Genomic DNA, 15,545 nt, shown 5'->3' on the forward strand with positions numbered 1-15,545 from the left:
TTAAAAGCATTCTCACCAAACACAAATATAACTTCCAGTACCTTTAATAATACAGTACAGAAAACAATTTAAGAAACATAAAAACTTACTTTTTTTAACAGCAGCCTTTTAGCGACAACAATTAAAAACAAATTTCTTAAAAATAATTCTTTTTTTTCCACAGAATTACCAAACAAAGCTAAAATGCTATTTACGCCATATCAATAAATCTAACAATTAAAGAAAGGTAGAATCTCACCACCTGGTCACAAAGCGGTTCTAGTGATAGACTCTGCTCCGTAATTTGTCTTTTGGTCTTTACCACGTTAGTTTTACTCAAACTTGAATAAGTGGATTTTTCATTTGCAACGGCCTGCAAGCAACCACAAGTTCAAGACTCTTAGAATCCCATAATAAGATAAAGAGAACCAAGTTTTCAACACACAATTTTACCTTTGTGCGTCCTCTCCACCCACAATTTGCTCGAAAACAATTCCACAAAGCTTCAGCACTAAGCATCCAAGGAAAACCAAATTTAAGTTTGTGCTTAGCCATTATAAGCTAAAATTGAAAATTCACGAAAAAAAAATGGTATACATGACATACCCATCATAGGTTATAGAAACAGACAAGCTTACTTCCTTCGATTCACCACCTTTGCACTAACAAAAGGAACATCAGCCAAAGGTCAACAATGAAATACAAACTAGTTACTTTCCCACTCAAAAAAAAAACAAGGGAAACAGCAAATTAAATTAGCCATTTCAAACCATTGAAAACATATACTGTACAATTTTCGTCTATTATCCCAATATTCAGCAGGATCATTCCTTCTTCAGATGGGCTCTTCTGTTATGAGGGTTGAAGTCTCCAGCTAAGAGATACGGAAGGGAGTAGGCTAAACTCTTTAACAGAAAATGTTTGAAATTTTTTTCAAATATCAATTTCCAACAAATGCAGTATCTTTTGTCAAACATTAATATTCTAACACCGAGCTTACTTTCTCTTCCAAACAGAAAATATTATATTTTAAGGACTCACCATAGGGCAAATCATGCGCCTTTCCTTCCCAGGAACACAATTAGCAGGATCTATGCCAATCTCCTTCAATCTATGACACAAAAACCTCAATCGACGTTCGTGGAGACCCACTAATTCTTCATCTTCTTCGTCAGGATGTACTTAGAAACATACAAAACTTCTACTTGTAAGTCTTCAAAAATGCACATCCACAGATGTAATAGTCAGAAGTACGCTTATCTATACAAACAGTAATACAAGTACATGCGCAAGCATAGTAAAGGCGAATTCTTGTTACTTCAAAAAAAGGGTCATTGGATTAAAACTACACAAGTTCAAGTGTTAAACTTTTTGGTTGGAAGTGTAATAATAATCATTTATTGTTATTTAATTAATACAAATTTTAAAAATTAATAAGACTTAAAATATTTCAAAGTTGGAGTAATATTATCATTCACTTATTCTATGCACAAACTCTCCAAAACCAAAATATCTCACTAGCTTTCGCTTTTAAAACATGCTATTACAAAGCAAATAGCTTTTGAACTCTTCATCGGTTAGTTGCCTGCGTCTATAAAAATAAGCCCAACTAAATACCTCACAAGCAAAATAACAACAAAATTAAAAAAAAAAAAAAACAACCCACTTATAGCAGCAGATGACAGAATACAAAGAAAACAACATCCACAAACAACCAGACATAAGCCTTCAACAAAAGATTTTCCACAATAAATAAAGAAGACCCACATACAAAAATTGGTAAGCGAGATAAAAAGACGATAAGACGGAATACCTGGAGTTAAGACGCGTCCACGAGAAATGTAAGAAATGCCATTCCTTTTAATGGCAATGGGATGGTTATTGGAGATGGGTTTTGAACAAAAGACCGGCAACAGACGTTTACAGGTGTGGAATAGCTGTCTAGAGGAAGAAGAAGAAGAAGGAGTGAAGGGGATAAAAGCAAGAGAAGTATGAGTTTCGAGAAGTCGATTAGCAGACACAAGAGCAGAAATGTTAGCAGACATGGAGTAGATACTACGGAAATTTCTTTGTTGATTTTGTTGAAGGAAACGCATATCTGATTGTGTTATCTTGAAGTAATCAACCTTCGTCTTCAGTAGGCTTCCATGGCTTGGAAGGGTTTAAGGGTTCTGTCTCTTCTTTAATCTCTCTCTTTTCTCTCTAGCTTATGAAATGGGTCGGGTCGGGTCGGGTTCACCTTTCATCTTTGTCGGGCCTCTGGATGCAAAACAAAATTAAAAATAAAATTACAAAAATATAACTGTAATATTTTAAAAAAAGTATTTATTTTATTCCTAATTTAAAATAATTTTTATTTTTTAAAAATAATAAATTTCATTATATTGTCGACTGATATTTTAATTTTTATATTAAAATATAAAATATTTAAATTATTATTTTTTCATAAAAAATTAGAAATTTGAATCAAATTTTACTTTCACATATTCTTTATTTAAAAATTATTTATATTATATACTGATATTTTACCATTACGATGAACATAAAAATGGAAGAAGAATTCGAGAATGGTGAGGCTGAATACGAAAAACATATTGGATCGAGCAAAACAGGTAATAAGGCTGGGGCTAACTTGCACAGATCAATCGACCAAATATCAAATACAGGGAAGATGTGTATATGTTGTGTAAGTTTGAACCAGTTCATATATTAAAAACAGCATAAATGAGTTCTAAATTCAGTTCTCCATCACTCTTTAATCAGTGAAAACCATGGCCATCTTTGATTTATTAAAATGCAAACTGTCACGAGTCTCATCGCCAATAACTTTGTAGGGTAAACTGATCAGATTTGCTGCACAAGCACGAGTTCGAGTTCAAATTTCAGTTTTGCCGGAAAATTTCTCCAGAAGTAATATGAAAAATGACTTGAGTAAAATCTTTGTTTGCTTTTGTTTAGGAGCAACATTTCCTGTCTAACTCAGGAACTCAAAAGGAAACTGCAATCCAGAATGTTGTTCACAAAATTTACTGTACACTTGCTAGCTGACAGAAGCAATCCGTGTAGATTAAGAAAACAGAATGGCTGGTAGATGACGATACATTCAGAAGCAAATTAGAGTTTACGACTCTGAAATAATCACCCTGTTTGTCAAATAATACGGGTTTCTGTTCCAAAGGAAAACTGTACTCTACAGCAATTGCATGATACTCGATGGGCAAAACCTTATTTTATAACGCCAGGCCTGTTGCTTTTCACTTTGGATCTGTTCTTTTGAAGTTTCTTTGGCATATCTGTTGTCAAAGCATACATCTTCACCGCAAATAATTCCTCGGGAAATCCCTTCTGATCCTGTCACAGAATAGTTTTGGTAAGGATTGTGCTTACGGATTGACTACCATGATCACTTCACAGGTGAGAGCAAATGAACACACAAGCTGACTGAAGTTCATAAAATGTATCATATCGCTGAATAATAGAAACAACCCCCCAAACTCATACAATTTCAATAAGAATACGAAGAGAAACAATATTTCATTAGGGAAGACAGGATTGGGTCTACAATTCGATCTTTTATTTGTAGTATCTTAACATTAATTCCTCCAAAAAAAAATTTTTGCAATAAATAATTAGCCTCTGTTTTCCTTTGTACATGGCACCCTCTTGGGGGCTTGTGGTTCGATCCTGGGATCTTTTACTTTGGAACTATGTGAGATAATTAAACTAGTTGATTCCCCAATTTTGCTATTTATATTTGAGCAAGTCTTCCTGAGTTACATGTCCTGTTATCCTCATTTTCAACAGACTACACTCTTAGTTTTATGCAAACATAAGATTAAGAAACCACCGAGCTATTTACTGTTGGAGTTTATCCAGATGAAGCAACTCTACAATATGAATCCACCATAAAGATGTGGCCATGCCAGGTATTTATAGTGACTTAATTTGATAGAATAAGAACTTGGTACTTGTACAAAACAAACTTTTGGGGCTAGCATAAGATTATGCTGACCTTTGATTTGTAGAGATGTAGACCACAGCGATGAAAGAGCTCCTTAAAATATGCATCGGACCTTGTGATGCTCCGATCTTCTTTGTCTAAAACAAATCCTGCAAACAATACTTTCCATTGAGAAACCAACCCCATATTTCCAAGGATTTCAAAAGAACATGTTTAAGCAGATGAAGATATTTTCAGGAAGAATACTGATTTCCAAATGAAAAGAACTTGGTGCACATGCTCCTGAGTCTGTACAATCATTTGCACACATAAAAAACTTATCATACAAGGATATTTAAAATTATCAGTTTGTGCCATAAAATGGTTATTACTTAATATATTGTCCAAAAGAGAAAAAAGTACTATGATTTTTAAGTAAGTCTTGACGATAAGAAAGTGAGTTCCTTGGACCATGTGATTTTCTCAGTACTGGTTTCAAAATATATATATATATATATATATATTCTTTCCGTATCAGTTCTTATTTCTGCTGCTAGAAAGCCAATTTCATCAAATTTATTTCTTGAGTTCCACTTTTCCGACACTACCAATTGTAATCCCAAATCAAATTCACAGCTTAGTACCTTCTTCAAGAGGAAAAGTAGCGTTGCCCATTCACAAGGCACTAAGCAGAGGCTTCAGATTTTAGTTTATGCTGCCACTTTTTCTTCCATTAGCAGACAATGCACATACAAGATGAGAATTCAATAGCAACACTAAATTCTTATCCTGGAAGGATACCGTAGTTCTATACACCATATTAACTCATATCCTGTAAGGATATTATAGCACCATAAACCATATTTTTACGCATTATTTAGTTATCTACTATTGCCAGCAACAATCCTTCTCATTGATCGACCATTTCAACAATTTGAATGTCTGTAATGAATCTCTCTCCCAAGAATCAGAGAATTGAATAGATGAAGGAAAAGCCACACTGAGTTTTTCAGATACGAGCAAGAGAGATGAACAATAAATCAGAAATATTTGCTCAGGAAAGTAACTCAGACAACTGGTGAAGTGTAACCAGTCGGGTTGTTAGCAGGTTCAAAACAAAAGCATTTGAAGAAACTATACAGGCAGAAGAAGGCAGAAATCAGAACTTAAGCATTGTTAGAGAGATGGAAAGCACAATACCATTTCTTGCAATGTTTTCCTTCAAGATAAAAAAACCACCAGGTTTGAGACCAGCCTGGAATTCATGCACCGGTTGGTTAAAATAAGTTACACAAAAAAAACCCAAAATTGAGTTCCATATTATTAGATCTTGACACGTAAAGGAAACCGTTATGCAACAGAGAAACAGATAGGAAATATAGTATGGTTAGAGGGGTGAAACCTGGCATATTATTAAGAGAGGAAAAGAATCCACAGTGAAAGAACAAAGGCCTCCTATGGAGTGAAGCAAGACCAATTTTTAAAAAAATTTTTTGAGCTAAAAAAGCAAAACCAAAGAATAAAAAATAAAAGAAGAGAAAGGGGATATGTATCAGTATAAGACAGCAATTCCAGTTTCTTTGCATAGTAGTGAAAACCAAACCCTAAAATCCATCTGCCTCATTCAACAGAGGTCAGATGCAAATAACTCTGTCCTAACTACATAACATGTGCAGGGTGAAATTTTTGGGAGAAAAAATATGAAATTAAGGGCTCAATTTGAAGTTCGCTCAACACTTCAAAGCTCCAAGAAGTTCGCTCACTTTGAAGTGCAATTTAACACCCATTCAAATTTCGATACCAGTGAAGGTACCTGAAATTCACAAACTTCTTCATCCCACCAACTGTTTAGATTGGAAGACAAGACTTGCTCCCCACCACCACCACACTCCACTTCTTTAATGTCTAAAAAGCCTTCAAACAAAGCAGAGTCAAGGAGACACTGGGAGTAAAAGGATAGAGTTTGAGAAAATTGTTCAGGAGAGGAAGAGACAACAGACAGTTTCTTCCCTGAATTAGATCCTCTTCAGATTGGATCCACTGTTTTGGGCTTCTTTTAGGTTCTTATAACATATTTCTACTTTTCTTCTTTAGAAAGTCTGGATCTCGCAATTGAATTTGAGCATGTTGCAATGCTTGTCATGGTAAACAGCGAATACCATTAGCTAGATCAATTAGAAGGAAAGAAAACTGAACAGTGTTAAAAATTATCAAAGCAAATTACAGATTCTTGAACACTGAAAACTGTGTGAAATGAGGAACATGAAATCAGAAATATGGGAAACTAACTCCAACTTGAGTTCACTTTTGTTCATTATATGAATTGGAAATATAAATATATGCAATGTCCCAGAATCTTTTTCATGATGTTTAACAGATTATCTCAAAAAAATTCTAATACCTTTGCTCTTTTGAAGAAAGATAAAAAATCATCATCAGTGAGATGCCCAATGCACCATTGAACCCATATAACATCATATCTTCCAGCAGCTGGTGTAAATTCCTGAAGAGATGCAAATAAGTTTTACTTGGGAAAATGAATTGAAACCTACGATAAGGAGGGAAAGAAGACCATGCAGGAAAAACGAATGACAGGACATAACTTGAATGGTTTGATACTCAAAGTTAAACAAGCATAACTAAAAGCACATATAAAATCATGTCCCCAAAAGAGAATTCAGTCCTCCTCAATTTGGTTTCCTAATCATATTTATATATATGCCTATGAACTGAAGAAAATCTCATCTTCTAGGTTCAAATTCAAACCTTGTATTATTTCGTTCTGTTTATTCCCAAGCTGACATATATATTTCAGATGAAGCTAGAACCAGACCGCTCAAGACTCCAAGTCTGAAGTTGATAACAAGCAGCATCATTGTATGAGGAACATGCTGAGAACTTTTACCCTTAAATATTTCCTGTTCTCTCTCGTCAGAACTAACCTATTTTTCAGTAACCAAATGAATGTACTCTTCTGACATGGACTATATACATTTAAAGTTTATACATGATACTGCTTGCAGATTACTTTCATTTCAATTTAAAGTCCACAAGTATGTCCTTGTTAATCTTGAAGCATGTTACCTGAAGGGGCAAACAGATGAAGTTCATGGCCTGATGCGTATCAGATGCCATAGGATTTCCAGGAGCCAAATGTTCACGGGCAGCATCCAAGAAATGTGAAACAGGTTCAAGAAGATCAACCTGGATCCGATCAATGAAAACAATCACAATCTAATATATTTTTTGAAAGAAAAAAAATACAATATATAGCTACTAAAGTAAACAATTTCACTCCATGTAAATGGGAGAACTTTCTGATGATGACTCAATTACACCTAGAACAATTAAAATGAAATTGCAGCTCTTGTTACAGTCTTTAATTCATCAATAGTTACAAGAAATTCTCATAATGAGCACACAACATGCCGTACATCCGAGCATAACAACAGAAAATAATGATTATTAACTATCAAGAAACAAAATGATATAATTGAGATGTAAGGTTAAGAAGTACAGAAATGACCTTACCTCATTAAAATATCTTATGAGAAGATTCTTGGTGATTCTCCCAATACCAGAACCACAATCTGCAGAAATTCAACTTAGTGATATCAAAAATCAAATTATTGAACTTCAGAAATTCAATATAGTGAACCCAATGTATACATTGCCGCAGCTAAGAACTAGGAATATCAACAAGATTCACAAACCTTCATTACCAACTAAACTAGAAGAGAAAAATTCACAGTTCGCATACTCAATGTTAAAAATCAAATATTTTTTCCCATACTTGCTAAAAAACATGCATTTATACATGGCCCAACAAGAGAAAACTATAGGTTTAAATTTCTTTAAACTTAACTTGTAGAAACATCAATGCTTATTGGCACTGAGACTGAGATTCAAAAAAAAAAAATTGCAATAGTGTGAGAAGCATCCTAATTTGAACGTTTTATAGAGAAACTTCCATCTCACAATAAGAAGTTCGGAAATAACTATTAAAAAATATCTTCACTTTGTATCTTTAAATCCATGTTGAAGACAGACCCAAAAGCTTACTCATAAAAATTTGTTATTTCTTTAGCAAAAATGCATAATAGGCCAGAATTATTTCATACCACCCAAACCTAAACTGCAACATCTTCCAAATTACGGCCAAAATCTCAAATTAACCAAATCCCCAATTTGCATGCTAGTTTTTACGTAAGATATTTAAAAGAAGAAGAAGAAGAAGCACCAAGGGAGTATAGGAGGAGGGAATACCAAGAGCAACAAGATGCTGATCTCCTCCACAATCAGTCAATCTTTCATGCAAAAGCGTCTTGAGAAAAGCTTCACTACCCTTTATATCAGCGTCATTCACATGCCCAAACCCGCCCAAGACCCCATCTACCGATGGCTCCACAGCCTATCCTAACCAAAAACAAGCACATAGAAGACTTAGAAGTAGAAACCCATTAAGTAGCCAAGAAAAAGTTGCATCATAGAACTTTCTCGAGCGTCAACCAGTGGATTCGATGGTACTTACTTCCCAATAGGCAACACCATCACTATACCACTGGGTCTTCTTATTCTCGTCTCCTTCTTCACCAACCTGCTCTCTCCACATCTCTTGTGCGTTCTTAAATTCCCTTCCATCAGAATCCAAGCCACCAACCTCCATCGACCTCGATAGACGAGTCACGATGCGTGAGTTTTCTGCCCGACTCCTCACCGGGTCTCTCAATGGCGGCTCAAGATGGTAACTTTTACAGGGAGGTCGAAGAAATCGGTTTGGACTTTGGAGGGAAATGGACATCCTGCAACTGGGCCGCATACATGTTGGTCAATAAAGCAAACATCTTTTAGATACCCAACACCATCAAAGGTGACTTTTTGAATCAAAACGGTATCGTTCATGAGAAAGCAAACAAAAATATAGTTTCCTTTTTTTCCCCATTAAAACCAGTCCTTATAAGATAGAAAAAAACATTTGGTCATGTAACTGGCGAGTCTCTTGTAGCAGAGTATAGAGAAGAAAGCCCCACTAGAGGAAAAGTTCTCCACACTTACATTCTTAGATTTGGCCTTTTCTAGAACTAATTACCTTATAGTCTTTTATTTTCAAATACAGTGAACTCACCTCTATTTATCAAGAAGGATACCATTCCATTGAAATAGTGTGCCCAACTCATTAGTACGAAATGAATATGAAAAAAAATATATGAGCTTTATTATTATGATAACTTGAGGAGGGATTATCACTGGGTAATTTCACTTTTGCGAGCATTTCCAATGGATGTTGGCATGGTCTTGCTATTAAGATTGGCCTCGATAAGAATTTATTTGTGCAGTAATGCAATATTATGTTTGTACATGAAGTGTGGTATCATTGAAGATGTGTTTCAAGTCAAATTATTGAGGTTCTTTTTACAAAGTGATTAGAAGGTAAGCAAAGACAGGTCAATTTTTCTATACACTGAATATTTTTCAATTAATGCACTGAAATAAAGTTCAGATTTATTTAATTATTACGTGTTTGAAGTCTTTTGGATAAAAACGAAAGTGGAGAATGTGATTTTCAATGAGTACAAAAATGATAGTTTTTCGGTATTCATTATGGTAAGCAAAACAATAATTTTAGAAAAGAACTTCAGAAATATATGACAAATGATAAAAGTAATTTAGACTATCAAAAGGTTTTTAGTTTATTAGCAAGGAAACATCTTGAAACAATCAAACAAACAAGCAATTAATCTTCATCCTTAACTTCAAAAGTTTATATATACTTACATCAAATTAGTAGGTACAAAAATTGACAGAAGAAAGAATTCATGTTGGGTCTTCAATGAGAACTTAACAACTAGGAGAGAATAGGAGAGATATCTATAGAGAATCATGCGAGTAGGACGAGAAAAAAAGTAGTGTCATCATTTACACTATGATGAAATATGAGTTTAACATAAAAATCTTACTTTTATCTATCCTATGATAGATGGTTGAGGAAATTGAGTATTCTTTGTCCCTCCCTAATGATGGCATAAGAAAAAAGAGCAGTCAAGGGGATATGTACAATTACCGACAATACCAAATACACTTCTTGATGTGAAAGTTAAATTCATTTAAAAAAGTATCAAAGCGGTGTTATCCATGAACGATAGATGGTCATTTGCAAGCAAAAACACCATCAAAGATAAAAGTTCTTCTTGATCTTCAAAATAATGATTATTGAACTAATGAACAAGTATAAGAATATTGAAGGTGATTTTACTCATCAAGTTTATATGCTATTTATAACATTACAATGTAGAGTCCTACTCTAACGAGTGTACAGATTTCTAGTCTAAAAAGATTTATGTTGTATACTCCTAATGGTCCAAAAATTACAAAGTTTTGTGATACATTCAAATTAAAATATATATTAAGTTTTATCCAGATAGATCATAAAGTGGATAAGCCACCTTTAAGGAGAGTTAAAAATGATGATCTTCTTCTTTTCTCTTCACTCTCTTTGGATATAAAGAATAACAATGAGCCCAACTTAGCTTGTATCCAAGAATTAAACTTCTGTGTAGCTAGAAAATTGGACTCTACCCACCCATATGTCTGCTGGAAAATATGCCTTAGTACTATCAAATATTCTCATCCACTACATGTGTCAAGCATTTAGCTTTTTTCTTCAATCCAGCTGGAACCTGGATATTTAAGAACCTGTTTACTGCTCATGAGTTCTCTAACAGCCGCTGCTTCATCCCACCTTCCTAAAGAGTTATAGATATTGGCTAAAAGCACATAAGGGAGAGAGTTTTGTGGATCCAGGCAAAACAGTTCCTTTGCTGCTCGTTTAGCTAAGTTCACGTTGGCATGAACTCTGCAAGAACTAAGCAAAACTTCCCATATGATGGGATCATCTTTATATGGCATCTTTTCTATAAGCATTTCTGCTTCGAGAAATCGGTTGGCCCTGCCAAGGGAATCAATGACACAAGTATAATGATCCAATTGTGGCTCTAGTCCATGGACTCTCTGCATTGAATTAAATATTTCAAGACCCAAATTGACCAATCCTGAATGACTACAAGCACTCAGAACAGAAACAAAGGTTATGCTATCTGGTTTTTCACCCGATTCAATCATGCATTTATAGAGATGAACTGCCTCTCTTGCACGTCCATTTTGGGCATGCCCGTGTATGATCTCATTCCATGTAACAGTACTTTTAGCAGACATCATATTAAAGAATTTAATTGCCTCATCTACATCACCCCAGTTACAGTACATATTAATAAGAGCACTTCCCACAAAGACATCATTCTGATATCCAACTTTTGCTGCCAGAGCATGAACCTGTCGTCCTTGAAATGGAGAATATAATTTTGTGCAAGCACTAAGTATACTTGCATAAGAAAACTGGGAAGGAAGAATACCATTTTGACGCATCTGGCTAAAAAGAAGGAAAGCTTCTTTCTCCAATGAATTGTGAGAAAAGCCTGCAATCATAGAGTTCCAACAGACAATATCCACTTCAGGAATGTTATAAAATATACACTCAGCCATCTCTTTCTTCCCACATTTCGCATACATGCTAATAAGTCCACTAGCGACATATTTGTTGGTATGAAAAGCATACTTTAGCGCTGCAGCATGGACTTGTTTTCCAGCATCCAGAAGCCCCATTCCAGCACATGAGCTGAGAGTAACAGCCAATGTAGTTCGATCAGGTTGCACAAACTTAAATTGCATTTCCTTAAAAATCTTTATGACTTCCTTGTGGTTTTCATTATGTGAATATGCTGAGAGTAAAGCGTTCCAAGAAGTCACAGTTGGGGCTGATATTCGATCAAACATTCTTCGTCCAGTCTCAATATCCCCAGACTTAACACATGCTGCAAGCATATTAATACAAGTGACCTCATTTGGCTCAAAACCACAACGCCGCATTCCTTGCAGATATTCCAGAGCTTTGTCCCTCTGATTTTTTTGACCATATCCAGCTATCATAATATTCCAAGAAACAGTGTTAATTTCAGGCAAAGTAGCAAAAAGCAATTCTGCACTATCCATGTCTCCATTCTTTGCATACATATCAAGTAATGAATTGTTTAAGTGAAGATCTCTTTCAAATCCAAGTTTAATTGCAATGCCATGAATTTGTTCACCAGGAGCATTACTCAAAAACCCATCACTTGGATCGTCATAAAACTCACGTTCATCACTTACTCTTCCACCCAAAACACTTAAAAGACTAGATAATGAAACAGAATCAATCCGAATCCCTTTCATACACATCATTTTAAACATATCTCGTGCCTCCAAAAACCAACCCGTCTTTGCTAACCCAGCCATCATTGTGGTAAAAGTTACCTCACTGGTATCAGGCATGTTCCAAAAGACTCGAAGTGCATCCTTAATGGACTCACACTTGGTGTAGAAGCATAATAATGCATTACCAACAACTAAATCCTCATCAAGACCAATCTTAACAGCGAGACCATGACACCTCCTACCGCGCTCATTATCCAACAACTGTCCACACGCACTGAAAATGCTGGGAAAAGTGAAATGGGTAGGCAAAAATCCCTCCGAAATCATCGTATCATAAACGGTCAATGCTTTTTGCATATAACCACTTCGTACTAACGAGCTGATCACACTGTTCCAAGAAACTGCATCCTTCCTAGGCATTTTATCAAACACCTGGTAAGCAGCAGTAACGTCATCGCATTTAGCGTAGAATGCAATGAGGCGATTGCAAAGAAAGGTGTTCGGGAAGAGGCAAAAACGAAGAATGTGAGCATGGAGTATTTTCCCTGCTAGTGGGGCTTTCTTCTGTATGCTATCCTGCAGGAGACTTGCTAGGTTCATTACTGTTTTCCCTTCCATCTTGTAAATCCGCATGCAGCTTCATCTTGAAAAGAAAAACAGTATTTCATTTCCTTGCTTTTTCATGGAAACTACACCAACTACCATTTTGATAAGAAAAGCGACCGGTCATGGTGGGCATCTAAAAGATGTTTGCTTTATGGATCCAGCCTGGTCGGAAGATGTTCGTTTCCAACTGGGACTTGGCGCTGATGAAACTCCATTAAGTTTGGTGGCTTGGTTCTGATGAAGAGGAACCAGACCGAGAAGACTCAGTGGTACAGAGACGACGTTGCCTATTGGGAAGTAAGTAGTACCACCGAGTCCCCTGTTTGGTTCTCGGGAAAATATTTATGATGCAATGTTTTCTTAGCTACTTAATGGGTATTTTACTTGCTGGTAAATTGGGTATTGGGCTGTTTTGGTTTGTGAATTTGCACGAATGATTCACTGATTCTCTGTACATTTTCCTTTGTTCTCTGAACAGAATAATTACAGGTTTAATTTGGAAAATGCACACATATTATTTGGTCTTATATCTTTATTGTTTAACATCTTCGTTTCTCAAGTTTCAAATATTAGAAAATTATTTATAAAAATTCATAAAAGCTAATATAATATACAGTGTAATAAGTTAATTATATATATAGGCATATATATAATTTCCAAAAGAGGAGCGAAAAAGAAACTGAGTGAGAATCAATGGTTAGATTAGCTGTAAAACAACAGGACTAACAAGTCGTTAGCTCCTTTAACATGTTAAAGGATACTAACAGAGATCTATCTCCTAGTAAGAAACACAGAATTACAACATCAGATTACATATTTTAAGAAAAGAAAAAGCTCCAATGTTAATCATTCATGGCTGCTACATGTTGGATTTTGCAGCACCTTATCGATTTCGTCGTTGATGGTATCCATTTTTCGGATGTGATGATCATCTGATAAGGCCTCGACAAGTTTTCTTGGAACCAAACACTTATCTTTCCAGTATAACTTCTCATGAATTGTTGGAGATGAAAGCAGAACTTGAAGCTCTTTTCCATGCTTTAATTCCTCCTGCATCATCACCATCATCATCGTCACCATCATCAATAATTATTTATATACTTATATATCCTAAGCTTGCATGATCGTTACCTGAGGAAGTGAAGACAGGAGTTGAAGCACACCAACTTGGGCCTGCAAGTATTTTACATACTTGGAAGCAGCTTGAAACATCTCAGCAGTGTTCATCTTGTGACCACCAGGAATCAGCTTAGCAAGCTTCTGTGTCTTCTCAGTTATCTTCCTTCTTCTCTCACGAGCAGCAATGCTCTGGGCAGACAAACTCACTCCATTACCTGCTTTCTTCACGTTCTGATCGTCATCTTCATCACTAACCACTTTCCCAGTATCAAAAACAGAAGGTAGTGCAGGAACCTGAAGCTCCATCAATGGTGGAGGAGGTGGAAGTTCATGCAGGGAGAAAAGTTCTGGGAGTGGTACTGAACTGGGATTTGGCACATACCCGTTAAAGAAATCACTTGGCTGCTCAATATGAGGCTGGTAGTAATTTGTGTGGATGGTCCTCTGGCGCTTTGGGTATTGAAAGGAGCAGTCAAGTTCCAAAATTTCAGGTGGGAAGGAGGACTGGTGTGAGTAATGAAAAGGGTCATCTGGTAGAAATGGGTCAATGAAATTACAAGAACCCAGACGAGAAGGTGATGAATGAGTGTATTCAGAAGCAAGAAGATCATCTGGTGGAAGCTGAAAGTCTTGAAATGGAAACTGCTGGAAGCTGGTCATGGCAGTGGTCATGTCTGAGTTGAGAAGCTGATGAGAATCCCAGCAAGTAGTGCAGTAACTCAAAGCCATGGAGATTAATACACAGAATTATATATATAACCTGAGGAAATGAACCATCATAGCATGCATGGTTAGAATGCCAAGCAAAAGAATAAATATTGGCAGTTTAAGTTAGTATTAAATGCAGGTTAATAATTAGTAATGAATTAGCAGTTGAGTAGTGATGTAATGAGAAAAGAAATAACAGAAGCTTTAAATGGTGAAACTGAAACATGTAAAAGTGGAAAAAAGACAAGATGAAGATGAAGAAATAGTAGTATATAAGACATGGAGATCTGATAGTTAGAGAAAGAGGGAGACCTGGTGTCTTTGCTGTAGTTGAAGTGAAGTAGACCTTCTCATTAACTGACAGTAGTTGATATGTAAAAGTATGTTATATATTCACAGAGAGACACAGAGAGAGAGGGAGAGAGAGATGGAGAGAGTGGAGGCGCAGATAAAGGAGGAGAGGTTAAGGGGAAGAGGGGGGAGTTAGAGATATGATTAAACCTCCTAATTATTAGGATTAAAAGAACCATAATTGACTCTTTCAATTTTCAACAGTTACAAAATTTGGCGGCTGCTTAATAACTTCTTCTACTAATTAAACAATCCTTTTAAACCTAAAATGAGGGTTTATGTGAAGAACAAAGAGCAGAAAGTGCTGTGGAGGAGGGGGAATATTTAACTTTCTCTTCTGGGTATTCAGCAAATGAGATTAAATTATTAGTATTTTGATTAAAGTTTTCATCTTTATCTCTGCACTTGTTTGAATTTCCTCTTTTCTTCTGCCTGTTGTTCATACAATATTATTTTTATGCTCTATATTTTTATGTTTGAAATAAATCAATAATTTCTTTTAAGAACTCCATTATAAGTAGATCTTTATATTTTAATTTTTATCTTTAAAATTTAATTATATGATATATAAATCGTAAATACAATTTATATATCT

At 35.5% G+C, this 15,545-nt stretch overlaps 4 protein-coding genes across 9 annotated transcripts in view; all 4 read right to left on the reverse strand.

Moving 5' to 3' along the window:
• The window catches only part of LOC110821872 (toprim domain-containing protein), a 26,814-nt gene extending 24,657 nt beyond the window's left edge, over positions 1 to 2,157 (reverse strand). For 3 of the 5 annotated variants that reach the window (XR_015816515.1, XR_015816514.1, XM_088211824.1), the window contains exons 1-5: positions 1,793 to 2,157; positions 1,021 to 1,160; positions 586 to 641; positions 433 to 490; positions 239 to 352 (exon numbers count right to left, since the gene is read on the reverse strand). Coding sequence is in view for 1 of the 5 variants with exons in the window: in XM_088211824.1 (XP_088067950.1) it covers positions 239 to 352; positions 433 to 490; positions 586 to 641; positions 1,021 to 1,160; positions 1,793 to 2,075 (651 nt within the window). In the remaining 4 variants the exon portion in view is untranslated. Of the gene's footprint in view, positions 1 to 238; positions 353 to 432; positions 491 to 585; positions 642 to 1,020; positions 1,193 to 1,792 lie in introns of all 5 variants that reach the window. The other 2 variants (XR_015816516.1, XR_015816517.1) reach the window with 2 other exon arrangements.
• An 816-nt stretch (positions 2,158 to 2,973) lies between these two features.
• On the reverse strand, positions 2,974 to 8,914 carry LOC110821864 (alpha amino-terminal protein methyltransferase). 2 transcript variants are annotated; one of them, XM_022051838.2, is made up of 8 exons: positions 8,451 to 8,727; positions 8,186 to 8,330; positions 7,451 to 7,509; positions 7,004 to 7,123; positions 6,321 to 6,422; positions 5,120 to 5,174; positions 3,992 to 4,089; positions 2,974 to 3,330 (listed from the first exon to the last, which is right to left on the reverse strand). In XM_022051838.2, the coding sequence occupies exons 1-8, from the start codon at positions 8,718 to 8,720 to the stop codon at positions 3,205 to 3,207; spliced, it is 975 nt and encodes a 324-aa protein (XP_021907530.2). In that variant the 5' UTR covers positions 8,721 to 8,727; the 3' UTR covers positions 2,974 to 3,204. The 2 variants fall into 2 exon arrangements, with proteins under 2 accessions (XP_021907530.2, XP_088067283.1); XM_088211157.1 differs by lacking the exons at positions 2,974 to 3,330; positions 3,992 to 4,089; positions 5,120 to 5,174 and adding an exon at positions 5,181 to 6,084 and having other exon boundaries at positions 8,451 to 8,914.
• Positions 8,915 to 10,135: 1,221 nt separating this feature from the next.
• Positions 10,136 to 13,308, reverse strand: LOC110821852 (Pentatricopeptide repeat (PPR) superfamily protein). The gene has a single exon (XM_022051826.2). The coding sequence runs from the start codon at positions 12,797 to 12,799 to the stop codon at positions 10,568 to 10,570; it is 2,232 nt and encodes a 743-aa protein (XP_021907518.2). The 5' UTR covers positions 12,800 to 13,308; the 3' UTR covers positions 10,136 to 10,567.
• A 195-nt stretch (positions 13,309 to 13,503) lies between these two features.
• Positions 13,504 to 14,768, reverse strand: LOC110821842 (transcription factor bHLH52-like). Its single transcript, XM_022051798.2, has 2 exons — positions 13,904 to 14,768; positions 13,504 to 13,822 (listed from the first exon to the last, which is right to left on the reverse strand). The coding sequence occupies exons 1-2, from the start codon at positions 14,618 to 14,620 to the stop codon at positions 13,619 to 13,621; spliced, it is 921 nt and encodes a 306-aa protein (XP_021907490.2). The 5' UTR covers positions 14,621 to 14,768; the 3' UTR covers positions 13,504 to 13,618.
• Between the last annotated feature and the right edge of the window lie 777 nt (positions 14,769 to 15,545).

The sequence above is a fragment of the Carica papaya genome, chromosome 9 (genome assembly GCF_054855325.1).
Source record: "Carica papaya isolate Zhongbai chromosome 9, ASM5485532v1, whole genome shotgun sequence".
NCBI lineage: Eukaryota > Viridiplantae > Streptophyta > Magnoliopsida > Brassicales > Caricaceae > Carica > Carica papaya.